The sequence below is a fragment of the Periophthalmus magnuspinnatus genome, chromosome 14, assembly GCF_009829125.3.
Source record: "Periophthalmus magnuspinnatus isolate fPerMag1 chromosome 14, fPerMag1.2.pri, whole genome shotgun sequence".
In the NCBI taxonomy this organism is placed as follows: Eukaryota; Metazoa; Chordata; class Actinopteri; order Gobiiformes; family Gobiidae; genus Periophthalmus; species Periophthalmus magnuspinnatus.
Genome location: NC_047139.1, coordinates 4,598,049 through 4,613,453, shown reverse-complemented (window position 1 = coordinate 4,613,453; position 15,405 = coordinate 4,598,049). Strand labels below are relative to the sequence as shown.

The following is a 15,405-nucleotide window of genomic DNA, read 5'->3' as shown; positions in this document are numbered from 1 at the left end:
GTAAAAAAAGTGTTTCCCCTCCGATCTGAAGGTTGTCGGTTGGAACTGTTCTCGACATAAACGTCATTGAGTGTCAAATGGTCAGTGTGTGTGTGTGTGTGTGTGCTCTGGTGTATGAATGTGTCTATCGTTCCTCGATGCAGGGGGCCCCACATGAGGCTTCTTGCCCCTTAATCTTACTTTTTTACATAAAACGCTATTTGTTTTTGCAGCGAAGGGAAAGAAATAAGAGAGGTGTTGTTGTTTAGACCAGATTAACAGCATTAAACAAAACCGGGATTAAAGTTAGAACGAAGATTAAACCAGATCGAGACCAGGGATAAACAATAATATCGTTTAACGTGATAAAAATGGTCTATAATAATCGTTTATGGGACATTTGTATAATCATAAACAAACATAATCACCATTAAATCACCAAAATGTGCAGAAAAAACCCTGGTGTTTAGAGGCTCGAAATTGGACCCTCCTCCTATTAATTTGTATCAGGGGGGCCCCACATGAGGCTTCTTGCCCCCGGGCCCCCAATTTTCTAGAGACGGCCCTGCTCATTCATAAAATTTTCTGCTAAATCGTTGTTTTCACTTATAAAAAAGTACAATCATGTAAAAGTTGAAAAATGCTGTATAAAAATGTGACAATTTACAGAAAACAGTGTCCAAACGTCTTTGTTCTGTGATGATAAACTCTTAATTATATGTTGTATTTTTCCCTTTTTTTCCAGTGAACTTCGACCACTTTCAGATCCTGCGGGCGATTGGGAAAGGAAGCTTCGGAAAAGTGAGTGTGACGATGTGTTTATCTGTGGTTCAGCGAGTGTGATGCTTATTTTGAGGGAAAAAAAGTATAAAATATACATTTATTTTAATATTTCAAGATCACAATCGTCCAATTTCCACAAATAAAATACACTTAATTTAAATACTTTGAATTTATTTTCCAAAGGAGCCGCAGTGTAAGGAAAGAGAGAGAGAGAAGGAGAGAGAGAGAGAGAAGGAAACGGAGGGAGAGGAACGGACAAACAGAGGACAAAATGACAGGTCTGACAGCAGCAGGTACAGAGAGAGGGAGGGAAAGAGAGAAAGAGAGATGTAAAAAGAGAGGGAAAGAGGGAAACAGAGAGAAGGACAGAAGTAGAGAGGGAAAGAAAGATAGAGAAACAAAGAGTAGGAAAGAAAGAGAAGGAAGGAGAGAGAGAGAAACAGAAAAAAGGGTAAGAGAGAGAGAAACAGAGAGAGAGAGAAGGAAATGGAGGGAGAGAAACAGAGAAACAGAGACCAAAATGACGAGTCTGACAGCAGCAGGTACAGAGAGAGAGGAGGGAAAGAGAGAAAGAGAGAGATTTAAAGAGAGAGGGAAAGAGGGAAACAGAGAGAGCAGGGGAAATAGAAAGGGAAAGAGGGGGAAAGAAAGATAGAGAAACAAAGAGAAGGAAAGAAAGAGAAGGAAAGAGAGGGAGAGAAACAGAGAGAGAGAGAGAGAGAGAGAAGGAAACGGAGGGAGAGGAACGGAGAAACAGATCAAAATGACAGGTCTGACAGCAGCAGGTACAGAGAGAGAAAGAGGGAAAGAGAGAAAGAGAGATGTAAAAAGAGAGAGAAAGAGGGAAACAGAGAGAAGGAGGGAAGTAGAGAGGGAAAGAAAGATAGAGAAACAAAGAGTAGGAAAGAAAGAGAAGGAAGGAGAGAGAGAGAAACAGAAAAAAGGGTAAGAGAGAGAAACAGAGAGAGAGAGAAGGAAACAGAGGGAGAGAAACGGAGAAACAGAGACCAAAATGATGAGTCTGACAGCAGCAGGTACAGAGAGAGGGGACACAGTTTTTCAATAGAAAGTGAATTGGAGCCAGAGTCGATGGAGCAGGAAGTGCGCCCACAATCACTTCCTGTTTGGAACACAGCAGCTAGCAGGTTAGCTCTGTCCATTTATGCTAATTATATAAACAAACTCACTACTAAGAGTTTGATTCTTCTGTGTGTTTAGTGCAACTTTTTAGGGATAATTCTACTTCAGCGTTTTTGTGTCAGTGGCGTAAATTCGTTTCAATATTATCGTTTTATTGTGACAGGCCTGACATTCAGAAAAAAAAAAAAAAAATATCCTGAATGTGAAGCTGCAGCAGTGCTCGACGTCCCCTTTGTAAACACAGATTATCGTATACACGCAGTACATCAGTAATCTCTTTTCATCTCCGGAGGTCACTAAACATATGGCTCTGTGTCAAACGCCGCTGATTTAGCCCAGTGACGTCTGCGGAGCTCATGTTTAATTTACGCTCCAGAAATCACATACATTACATTAGCATTTTTATATATCTGCTCGTCACTTAATCTGCAGGAATTTACATAAAACGCTATTTGTTTTTGCAGCGAAGGGAAAGAAATAAGAGAGGTTGTTGTTGTTTAGACCAGATTAACGGCATTAAACAAAACCGGGATTAAAGTTAGAACGAAGATTAAACCAGATCGAAACCAGGGATAAACAATAATATCGTTTAACGTGATAAAAATGGTCTATAATAATCGTTTATTTTTATAATCATAAACAAACATAATCACCATTAAATCACCAAAATGTGCAGAAAAAACCCTGGTGTTTAGAGGCTCAAAATTGGACCCTCCTCCTATTAATTTGTATCAGGGGGCCCCACATGAGGCTTCTTGCCCCCGGGCCCCCAATTTTCTGGAGACGGCCCTGCTCATTCGTAAAATTTTCCGCTAAATCGTTGTTGTTTTTGCAGAGAGGAAAGTACAATCATGTAAAAGTTGTTTGAACATGGAGCTTATTCTTAGTATTAAAATTATAATTATTCATATCCAGAATATTTTAAACTGTCAGCAACTTTAATCTTTATCGTGATGTTATTAATTATTTATCGTAATCGTTTTGTTCATGATAATCGTGACGCGAAATTTTAATATCGTCCCGTGCCGAGTCTAAACTGATCTAAACCAGGACTAATTCAGGTCCAAGTTAAAGCTAAACCAGGACTAAACAGGTCAAAATAAGGTCTAAATTGTCGACTTATTCCAGGTTAAATTACGACAAAACCAGACGTGTAAACTCAAGATCAAACTAAAGACTAAACTCAGAACTAAACCAGGTCTAAACTCAGAACTAAACCAGGAGTATGTTTGTTTCTGCTGTATTTTTACACATCTGAAGGACACATTGCTCTGGTTAAAACACGACAGACGCTGAATTCTCACAGTTTTTTCAAATCATTTTTTATTTATTTCTAGTTTTAGTAAAACAGAAATGTCAGAACTTTGGATGAACCCAGTTTAGTCCTGATGTAGAACAGGTTTGGTTCTGGTCTAGTCTTGGTCTAGTCTTGGTCTAGTTCTGGTCTAGTCCTGCTTTAGTCCTGGTCTAGTCCTGGTCTAGTTCTGGTCTAGTCCTGTTTTAGTCCTGGTCTAGTCCTGCTTTAGTCCTGGTCTAGTCCTGGTCTAGTCCTGGTCTAGTTCTGGTCTAGTCCTGTTTTAGTCCTGGTCTAGTCCTGCTTTAGTCCTGGTCTAGTCCTGGTCTAGTCCTGGTTTAGTCCTGGTCTAGTCCTGGTCTAGTCCTGTTCTAGTCCTGGTCTAGTCCTGGTCTAGTCCTGCTTTAGTCCTGGTCTAGTCCTGGTCTAGTCCTGGTTTAGTCCTGGTCTAGTCCTGGTCTAGTCCTGTTCTAGTCCTGGTCTAGTCCTGTTCTAGTCCTGGTCTAGTCCTGGTCTAGTCCTGTTCTAGTCCTGGTCTAGTCCTGGTCTAGTCCTGCTTTAGTCCTGGTCTAGTCCTGCTTTAGTCCTGGTCTAGTCCTGGTCTAGTTCTGGTCTAGTCCTGCTTTAGTCCTGGTCTAGTCCTGGTCTAGTCCTGGTCTAGTCCTGCTTTAGTCCCGGTCTAGTTCTGGTCTAGTCCTGCTTTAGTCCTGGTCTAGTCCTGGTCTAGTTCTGGTCTAGTCCTGCTTTAGTCCTGGTCTAGTCCTGGTCTAGTCCTGGTCTAGTCCTGGTCTAGTCCTGGTCTAGTTCTGGTCTAGTTCTGGTCTAGTCCTGCTTTAGTCCTGGTCTAGTCCTGTTCTAGTCCTGGTCTAGTCCTGCTTTAGTCCTGGTCTAGTCCTGCTTTAGTCCTGGTCTAGTCCTGGTCTAGTTCTGGTCTAGTCCTGCTTTAGTCCTGGTCTAGTCCTGTTCTAGTCCTGGTCTAGTCCTGCTTTAGTCCTGGTCTAGTTCTGGTCTAGTCCTGCTTTAGTCCTGGTCTAGTCCTGGTCTAGTCCTGGTCTAGTCCTGGTCTAGTCCTGCTTTAGTCCTGCTTTAGTCCTGGTCTAGTCCTGGTCTAGTCCTGGAGGAAAGACAGAGCGTAAAGGAATGAAGGGAGAGAAAAAGAGATGAGGGAAAAGAGGAAAGAGGAGGGAGAGTGTGGTCCATGGGCGTTTACTCGTCTATGTGTCTTATACTTACCTCTCAGAAGAAGAGGAAGGAGGGGAGGAAGAAGAGCGGGAGAGAGAGGAGGAAAGACGAGATGAGAGAGAGCGGGAAGGAGGAGGAGAAGAGAGAGAAAGGGCAGGGATAGTGGGAGACGAAGGAGGTAAAAGGATGGGGAGAAAGAGAGGAGGAGGACGGTAGAGGAGAGGAAATTGGAGGAATAGAGGAGAAAGAAAGAGCATAAAGGAAAGTAGGGAGAGAAAAAGAGATAGAAGAGAGGGAAAAGAGGAAAGAGAAGGGAGAGAGTGGTCCATGGGCGTTTACTCGTCTATGTGTCTTATTTATACTTATTCTTTTACAGCTCTAAATCTTTCTAAATCTTCAGGAAAGGTTCATTTCTGTCCCATGAATGTGTCTTTTTTTAAATCAATAATCGCTCAAATGATGATCCAGTCCGAATACTTATATTTTTGATACTTTCGACAAGCGTAAAAGGTAAAAACAGTGGTATTTCCAGCGTGTCTCCAGTGTCCACGGTCACATGTTTTACTCGTTCTCACATGGAGCAGAGTCGTCTTAATCTGCCTAATCACTCACAGCCACATGTCGTTTTACGGGACGAGAGAGAGGCGCTGTTTAACCCCGGCAGCTGTGCACGTCCTGGAGCCCGGGGTCGCAGTAATCACGCCTTATTCACGCCTTATTCACGCCTTATTCATGCCTTATTCACGCCTTATTCACGCCTTATTCATGCCTTATTCACGCCTTATTCACGCCTTATTCACACCTTATTCACACCTTATTCACGCCTTATTCATGCCTTATTCACGCCTTATTCACGTCTTATTCACGCTTTATTCACGCCTTATTCACGCCTTATTCACGCTTTATTCACGCCTTATTCACGCTTTATTCACGCCTTATTCACGCCTTATTCACACTTTATTCACGGCTTATTCACGGCTTATTCACGCTTTATTCACGCTTATTCATGCCTTATTCACGCTTTATTCACGCCTTATTTACGCTTTATTCACGCCTTATTCACGCTTTATTCACGCCTTATTCACGCTTTATTCACGCCTAATTCACGCCTTATTAACGCTTTATTCACGCCTAATTCACCCCTTATTCACGCTTTATTCACGCCTTATTAACGCTTTATTCACGCCTAATTCACGCCTTATTAACGCTTTATTCACGCCTAATTCACCCCTTATTCACGCTTTATTCACGCCTTATTTACGCTTTATTCACGCCTTATTCACGCCTTATTTACGCTTTATTCACGCCTTATTCACGCCTTATTTACGCTTTATTCACGCCTTATTCACGGCTTATTCACGCTTTATTCACGCTTTATTCACGCCTTATTCACGCTTTATTCACGCCTTATTCACGCCTTATTCATGCCTTATTTATGCCTTATTTACGCCTTATTCAAGCCTTATTCACGCTTTATTCACGCCTTATTCATGAATAAATAAATACAAATCGTCGTGCTTTTTTCTCAAATATTAATAAAAAAAAGAAAAAAAATGAAAAAGAAAACCTGAAAAATCACTTACAAGTTAAAATAAAAAACACATTAAAGTTTCAATTTAAATCAAAAATGAAAACATTAAATGATAAAATGAAAGCCACATTAAAATAAAAATTACATAAAAAATTAAAATTACATTAAAATTTAAATCATACTAAAATTAAAATCACATTGAAAGAAAAATTACATAAAAATAAAATTACATAAAAATGAAATTACATAACAGAAAATTACATTAAAATAAAAATAATACTAAAATTAAAATTAAAATCACATTAAAATTAAAAATACATTAAAAATAAACTTACATAAATAAAAATTAAATACATACATTTCTTTAATAATAAGTTTCATTTATATTTATACTTATAACTTTAGCAGGATTACTTCTCCTGACAGTCACTTGTTTACAAAGACACAGGATATCAATATTTTATGACAAATTTGACCATAACTATCGACAGATTAGTGAAATAAAGACAATAAAAGTTATATTTGTAGTTGCTGACCTCAGTGATGAAGACGAAGACAAAGTTTGACCAGACATCTGCATTTTAGCTCAAGAACTTTGCCTAAAAAAGAATATTAGAATCATTTTCACAGTTCTAAAGTTGTTGTTTTTTCCTCTTTCTCAGGTTTGTATAGTCCAGAAGAAAGACACCAAGAAGATGTACGCCATGAAGTACATGAACAAGCTCAAGTGTGTGGAGAGGAACGAGGTGAGGAACGTCCTGAAGGAGCTCCAGATCATGCAGAACCTGGAGCATCCTTTCCTCGTCAACTTCTGGTGAGTCACAGAGACGTTTTTCATTTTTCCCGTGGCTCGTGGGTCGTGCAGTTTGCAGCGGTGGAACATAACGAAGTACAAGTAGTAAAGGACTGTACTTAAGTAGAATTGTTAGGTATCTGTACTTTACTTTTTACTTTTACTTCAGTACATTTGAGAGCAGTATCTGTACTTTCTACTTTTACCGTGCTCGTGGAAGCATCCTGACTTACGAGTTCAAGCATCAAAAATAAAATTCACAAGATTAAGAAATGTATTCATATTGTAACTGTGACCAAAATACGAAACTTACGAATTTTGAAACAGGTAGTTGAGTAACTTTTTACCTCTGTATCTGTACTTTAACTTAAGTAATGAAATTAAGTACAGTGGTCCCTCGTTTATCGTGGGGGTTACGTTTTAAAAATAACCTGCAAAAGGCAAAATCCGCGAAGTATCAGCTTTATTTTTACAGTTATTCTCTCTGTTTTTGCTGTAAAACCCCTCACCACACACTTTATACACTTTTCTCACACAAACATTAACATTTTCTCACATTTCTCTCTTGTTTAAACTCTCTCAAAGTTCAAAAAACCTTCGTAGGCGTCTTTGTCGGTGCAGAACGTTTCATCGACATCGTGGGTTTTGTCGGGGAGAAAACAAATCGCAAACGTACAGCACTTCAGAGTCACACTGCGATCCAACGTTTATGTAAATTTGTCTGAACAGCGCGACTGCGAAAGGTGAACTGTACGGAACTTGGGTCTCTCTCTCGTCTCTCTCGTCTTTCTCTCATCTCTCTCATTTTTCTCTCGTCTCTCTCTTGTCTTGTCTCTCTCTCGTCTTTCTCTCATCTCTCTCATCTCTCTCTTGTCTCATCTCTCTCTTGTCTTTCTCTCATCTCTCTCTCATCTCTCTCGTCTCTCTCGTCTAAGGTGGCGAGAGGAGAAAGGAGAGAGGAGACTTTGAGGAGGGAGGACAACGGACGATGTGATACAGATGGTTTAGAAAGCAATATTATATTAGAAAGCGATATTTTTGGGTCGATTTTTTGGCCAATTTAGATTATTTTCCCCAAATTTTTAACCACAAACCTATACAAGAGCTGTGTAGTCACGTTTTGTGCAGCTGTCTCTTTGTTTTAAAGTGTTAAAATAAAAGTTTCTGTGGATTTTTAAGCAACAGATCGACCAAAACTAAACATGGACCTGTGCTGGAGATTTAACGCCGTCCAAACCTTGATAAACATTGGATTTTTATTTGGATCGTGCGATAAAGACGACTTAAACAGCCCAATAAAACTTAACACCATTTTCATTATATTTAGAAAATTTTTGAAGTATTACATGGTGAATACTGCGTTAGTTTATCAGGAATCTGCGTTTATCTTGTGTCTTATGTCTTAAAAGTATCAAAAATCAGATACTAATCGATAACAAAACCAGTATCGAAGCTAGATCCTCATTTGAACAAGAATCAATACTAAAAAAGTCACATTATTAGGACAGAATAGTCATAATAACTCATTTTCGAGTGATAAATGATAATATTGAAACCAAACTATAAAGCAGAATTATCCCCAAAATGAATTTAAATGTAAAATATGGTTGAAAAATATGAGCTGCAGGAAATAATAACAGAACGCAACACTTAAGTAGCTAGTTTTTGTCTATAATGAGTCATATAAGTTCATAATCCAAACTTTTACAGTCCAAATCTCACCAAAAAACAGAAAAATAACCACAATTTTCCCCATTAGTCCAATATATACACATGATAATTACTAACCCCCAAAAATGATACGACTGAGGGATTACGCAGATATAAAGCCACATGGGAATATAAAAGAAGCACTGCACTATAATTTAATGCTGAAAATCACATTCTACTGTCTAAATAAAGAGTGTTTTTTATTATTATCGTGGTATCAGAATCGGTATCGAGTATCAAAATGGAGTTTAAAATGCTAATATTGTGACTGTTCACCAGACCTACAAACTGCTTTTGTCCTGGAAGTTTTGTTGGTGTTTTGTATCATTTCCCACATTGTTCAAACCAATATTTGAGTCTCTAGAGTTTTGTGACACTATGAAAGATTACGCTATAAGGCGCCATAACGACCTTTTTGTCTCGTGTTCCGCCTTAACTTTGTCTCACACTTTAAGAATCAGAAACTTTTGGTACTGGACAGATGATTATATTAGTTAAACCCTTCACTGGGATGTCAACTGTAAAGCCAATTATTTATTTATTTTATTTTATTTTTAATTTTTAATTTATTTTTAAATTTTTTATTTATTTTATTTAATTTTTTATTTATTTTATTTATTTATTTTTTATTTTATTTTGTATTTATTTATTTATATTTTTTTAAATTTATTTTTTATTTAGCCAATTGTTCCGTTACTTTCTATCTCATCCCTATGTATTAACCATTTCCCTGCCTTATATTATACCATAGACCACATATATCAAACTCAGGCCCTGGAGCCAAATCTGGCCCGCGGTGTAATTATATTTGGCCCGTGACATCATATTTGCTTGTACGCTGCAGTCGAGACCAAAGCGCAGAGTAAATCAGAGTGAAGCAAATTGAGCATGAATATATGTTTTCTCTATGTGCTTTTTATACTCCAAGGTGTGGACTGTTATTTGTTTGAAAGTCGAATCTTCAGTGAATAAAATTATAATTACATTTTTTTTTTTTTGGCTTGTTAAAAAAATATTTACTTTAAAAAGGAACTTGAAAGGTTACAGAGAGACATAATACATTTTACTTATTTAAATATGATATAAATACTACTGATGTGTTTTTTATTTCATATTTAACTTCTCATATGTTTGGGTGGTTGTGTTTCAGCAAAACGAAACTTGATATGAAAAAGGTTAAACATTACATATCAGGTGCAGTCAGTTTTTTTTAATAAATGTTGAGTTTGGCCCGTGAATTTGTCTCACTTTTTAATTTTGGCCCAGTGTTATTTTAATTTAATTTAATTTAATTTTTTTTAATTAATTAATACATTTTTATCTTTTATTTTTAAATTTATTTAGTTTGTATATATTTTATATTATATTTATTTATTTTAATTATGATTATTTAATTTATCTTTTTTTCCACTGTATTTATTTATTATTTATTTACTTTTAATCTAGCTGAAATAAGTGGATAATATTTTCCTAATTTTGTCTGAACTCAAACAAAGCAAAATGCAAAGGATTATGGTCTATGTAGTGCTCTCCATGCTGATATCCTGATGCCAAGACATTGTTTAATATTATTTTTATTTAATTTCATTTTATTTTAGTTTTTTAAATTGATTTATTTGTTTTTATTTATTTGTTTTTATTTTTAAATTGATTTATTTTGTATATATTTTAATTATGTATATATATATATTATTTTTTACTTATGTATTTAGTTATATTTATTTATTTTAATTATGATATATATTTTTTACAATATTTATTTATTACTCATTCATTTTTAATATGACTGAAATAAGTGATTCATATTCTGCTGATTTTGCCTGAACTCAAAGCACAAAGCAAAGGATTATGGTCCATGTAGTCCTCTCCATGTCATTACTACAGAACGTGCCTCTTTTGTCAGTCCCATTTGTTCTCCTGACACACGACTCTTGATATTATCGTTCCTTTTAAACACATGATTGTTTCCCAGCGCACCGCGTCTCTCGCTCGCCATTCTCTCGCTCGCCGTTCTCTCGCTCGCCGTTCTCTCGCTCTAATCTCACCGAGGAAGTCCCGGCCCAGTGTGAATCTAAGTTTGTCACCCCTGCCTTAGACTGTGTAAAGAAGTGAGTTTGACGTCACCCACGGCGTTCGGCTCCCGTCAAATGAAGCTCATCGAGGCCGGAGCAGGTGTGGTGGCCAATTTGGAGCAGATTCCATATTTGGTATATAAAACTGCGAGTATCATAGCAACCAAAGAGCCAATCTGAAGCGAGGCTATTGAAGGTAACGCCCCTTTCCGCTTAGCAACGCTGTCAATCAAACCTGTTGCTAACGCTAGCGGGAGCAGCCTTGGAGAAAAGAGAACGGCGGCTGATTTGTCTCTTAATAACGCAAATTTCTGACTATAGAGCGCGCCTGAATATAAGCCGCACCAGCAAAATTTTAAAAGAAAATGCGTTTTGTCCATATATAAGTCGCACCTGAATATAAGACGCAGGTTACAAATACGGTGTAACATGAGATATTTACGCAGAAAGAAGGTACACTGAGATTTTTTTGGAGTTTTAATTTAAGACACACTTTTTTTTTAACACGGGATGAACACACGTGCAGGTTTAGAAAATAAAACGGCACCAACACGGGCCGTCTGCTTTTATTTCCTCTGAAAGCTTTTGTCGTCTTTCCACATCGACTAAGCTCTTCCCGCTGCCGCCTCCTTGGTTAACGGACACGACGGCGAAATAAAACCCCCGGGATCACGTTAATACGAACATTTAAGACCAAAATGACGAGTCTGACGGCAGCAGATACGGAGAGAGGAAGTGCGCTCATGGTCACTTCCTGTTTAGCGCTAGCAGGTTAGCTACGTCCGTTTACATATACAGTCTATGCGTCGTCAAACCAGTAGCTGTATCTGAGCTCGGCGTCCCGTCCGTCTATTAAAAATCCATTGCACCAGCTCCAGATGCAGTTGCGTGTGTGACCGTCGGCTCCAGCCAGTGTCACTTCCGCAGCCGCTAAAAGGAAAATGTGGTTTGTTCAATGATCCGAGCTCCACTCTCCCAAACAACACTCCCGAACACACTGTAAAAAGGACTCACAACTCGGCCTGTGACACATTCTGAAGTTCGAAATATCGCCGAAGTAAATACAAATGATAAACGATAATACTGAAACGCATTTTTGCCGCTGACGCAAAGCTCTAAAGTAGAATTATCCCCCCCAAAAACCTGTTCTAAATGTGTCACATGGTTAAAAAACATGAGCTGAAACTCTTTGTAATGAGTTTGTATCTTTAATTAGTTATTCGTTCAATCCTCCAAAGCTCAAATCTTATCGTAGAACAGAAAAATAACAAAACGTTCTCCGCTAGCACTAAGAAAAAGTCTCAAAAAGTCTCAAACACGCTACTGCAACGGTGCCAGTACCAACCCATGATAAACTGTGGATCAAGAGTGTAGACAAAGTGATAATATTTGATGCAATTAATTGTTTTTTTTTACACTATTGGAACAAAACCCATTATAGGGCTGAAAATAATTATCAACGGGACTAAATGTCAATAATAATACTTAAAATTGGAGCCAGCACATGCTCATTTTGTATAATTTTTTACCACAATACAGCAAATGTAAGCTAATTGGCACAAAAAATGTAACTAGGAACAGTAAACAATGTGAATCCTAACGCTATTTACACAGTTAAGTAAATCAAAAGTTGGTTCAGAGTTTAGTTCAACTGTTATTGCAGTTTTGTGAAATAACGTTACTGTAAACACATTTATTTTGCAATGCTGTATTTATCTAGGATTTAATCATTATTTAATATGGATGAAATAAGTGATTCATTAAGGGATTTTCCTCATTTTGGCTGAACTCCAACAAAGCAAAGGATTATGGTCCATGTAGTGCTCTACATGCTGATGTCCTGAGCCCAAGACATTGCTTAATGTTATTTTAATTTTAACTTATTTATGTATTTATTTATATGTATTTATTTTAATTATGATTATTTAATTTATCTTTTTTTTAACTGTATTTATTTATTACTTATTTACTTTTAATCTTGCTGAAATAAGTGGATAATATTTTCCTAATTTTGTCTGAACTCAAACAAAGCAAAATGCAAAGGATTATGGTCTATGTAGTGCTCTCCATGCTGACATTGTTTAATATTATTTTTATTTAATTTTAGTTTTTTTTATTTATGTATTTGTTTTTATTTATTTTTATATTTAAATTTATTTATTTTGTATATATTTTAATTATGTATATTTATTATTTTTTATTTATGTATTTAGTTATATTTATTTATTTTAATTATGATTATTTAATTAATATTTTTTTTTACAATTTATTTATTACTCATTCATTTTTAATATGACTGAAATAAGTGATTAATATTCTGCTGATTTTGCCTGAACTCAAAGCACAAAGCAAAGGATTATGGTCCATGTAGTCCTCTCCATTCTATTACTACAGAACGTGCCTCTTTTGTCAGTCCCATTTGTTCTCCTGACACACGACTCTTGATATTATCGTTCCTTTTAAACACACGATTGTTCCCCAGCGCACCACGGCTCTCGCTCGCCATTCTCTCGCTCTAATCTCACCGAGGAAGTCCCGTCTTTAACGCCGCCGTATAAAAAGGTCCATTTGAAACTGCGACTCGGCGAGTGGTGATCCAGCGTGAGTCATCAGGTAGTTTGAAGCTTCTCATTCATCCACATTTGAAAGAGCGAGAGTTTATGGACTCGGGCTTTAAAACGCTCCGAGTGTGAGTCGTCGGGTTGCGATGGAAAAGGAAAGGCGTCATTAATTCTTCATAAGCGCTCCCACTGCTGGCGACGTTTGAAATAAAGCCCCCCCTGGTTTGAAGTAGTGAGGCAGAAGATGGAGGAAGAGGAGGACGAGGAGCGAGAGGAGGCTGTGGGTCCGTCTGAATAAGAAAACGCTCCCTGTGGTCGATGTATATTTATGAGCTCGTGTTTATGAAATTGTACTTTCTCCACTGGTTTATTTTGACTGTTTTTAAATGTCTGAAACAGTGGGAGGATTCACATTTCTCAGCGCAACAAGGTGTCCACAATTCAACAACTAAAATGCAGCTAATACTATGGCCAAAAAACAAACTACACTGTTTATTATTACTGTTGTTGACTAGTTGGAGTATTCGTTGTACTAATAATTAAAACAAGTTTAATGGAGTAAACACATAAGTTTATTTGTAAAGTACAATTGGTACATAAAGTGATTCAAATTGTTTTACAAAATAAGAAAGACGTTAAAATCACAATACAACAAATTAAAACATAAATAATCATCATAAAATGAACATTAAAAGAGAAAAGTGCAGAATAAACCCCTTTTGAGTCGTATCGTATACAGATAAACAGCTCCAGAAATCTGAAACACTGAAACCTGTTTACTCCTGATTTAGTCCTGGTTTAGTCCTGATTTAGTCCTGGTTTAGTCCTGATTTAGTCCTGGTTTAGTCCCACTTTAGTCCGTGTTTAGTCCTGGTTTAGTCCCTGTTTAGTTCTGATTTAGTCCTGATTTAGTCCTGGTTTAGTCCTGCTTTAGTCCCGGTTTAGTCCCGGTTTAGTCCCAGTTTAGTCCCGGTTTAGTCCAGGTTTAGTCCAGGTTTAGCCCTGCTTTAGTCCTGGTTCAGTCCCAGTTCAGTCCCGGTTTAGTCCCAGTTTAGTCCCAGTTTAGTCCAGGTTTAGTCCAGGTTTAGTCCTGGTTTAGTCCTGGTTTAGTTCTGGTTTAGCCCTGGTTTAGTCCTGGTTTCGTCCCAGTTCAGTCCTGGTCTAGTACTGGTCTAGTCCTGGTTTAGTCCTGGTCTAGTCCTGGTCTAGTCCTGGTCTAGTCCTGGTTTAGTCCTCAGAGTGTAGATGGTTCCTGTGTCTTTAACATGTGGGGGATCTTCTTTGGTTCTTTATTCCAATAGTGTCACATTTGATCATTTTAGGACAAACTAAACTAAACCCTCTTTTTATTGTCGTTAAATCCGTTGATCAGGAGGAAGTGGATCTGAAACGACGCAGCGGACGCTCTGGAGTCGTGTGGAGTCCGGTCTCTGGTCAGACTCCGCTGCCTGATCGCTCTGGACAAAAACAGCCCCAAGTTTAATATCAGTTGGCAGCGTCGATTTCTCCCGAGATGTGCTTGGGTCAGCGCTGTGCCCACTCGGGCCTCCGCCGCTCTGTCTGGGGTCCCGGGACAGTTGACGGAGGGAAGGAGAGAGGTGGGCGGGGAGGGAAAGAGAGAACGGCTCAAGGTCAAAAATGTGCTTGCGCTCGTTCATCCGTTCACTCTGTTCTCGTCTTATATTATTCCCCCTGACGTCCAATCACATCAGACTTTATTAGTTTATAGGCAGAATACAATACGTTTACTCGGGTTAGACAGAAATACAAGTAAAGTAAATCTACGCCGCGAGATTAATCACATCGAAATCACAATTTTGCCCCGTAGTCCGCAGTCGTCACATCTGTCTGTAGTGACGCAGCTGCCCCGAGACAAACTGAAAGTGACGTGGCCGCTCTTCCGCTCAATCCGCGCTCGCTTTTCCCCCGCGTATTCAACTAAAAAAGCGGCGAATGCTACGGCTGATATTCGTTTCCCAAGGATTAAACAACAACGAACAGCAAAATCGCAAAAGCTACGACTGTTTTTTTCCTTTCTTTTTTCTTTATTTGTCAGGGATCATGCACAAATTCATTAGTTTTACAAAAGAAAAGGTGATTTGTAGCAGATTTAGTTGTGGTTACTTTACTGGGCCGGTGAACGCACATTAAAACACACGCTTCATTGCAGTTTCATTATAAATCTATCAGTTCATCATTAACATTAGCAGGAAAATACGATAAAATGTCCCCATGTCCAGTCCAGTATATGTGCTACAGTCCAAACCAATATAAAACATCATTATGGGCAGGTTTTTACAGTGAATCAGAACAGTACAGATTAACTATGGACACATTTGATTATCTAAAATGTGCTTTTT

The 15,405-nt window shown here is 38.0% G+C and overlaps 1 protein-coding gene across 1 annotated transcript in view; it reads left to right on the top strand.

The window, feature by feature from the left end:
* The window catches only part of stk32a (serine/threonine kinase 32A), a 150,327-nt gene that overhangs the window by 19,397 nt on the left and 115,525 nt on the right, over positions 1-15,405 (top strand). The window contains exons 2-3 of the mRNA XM_033978397.2: positions 725-780; positions 6,572-6,723. Of these exons, the coding sequence (XP_033834288.1) occupies positions 725-780; positions 6,572-6,723 (208 nt within the window). The remainder of the gene's footprint in view (positions 1-724; positions 781-6,571; positions 6,724-15,405) is intronic.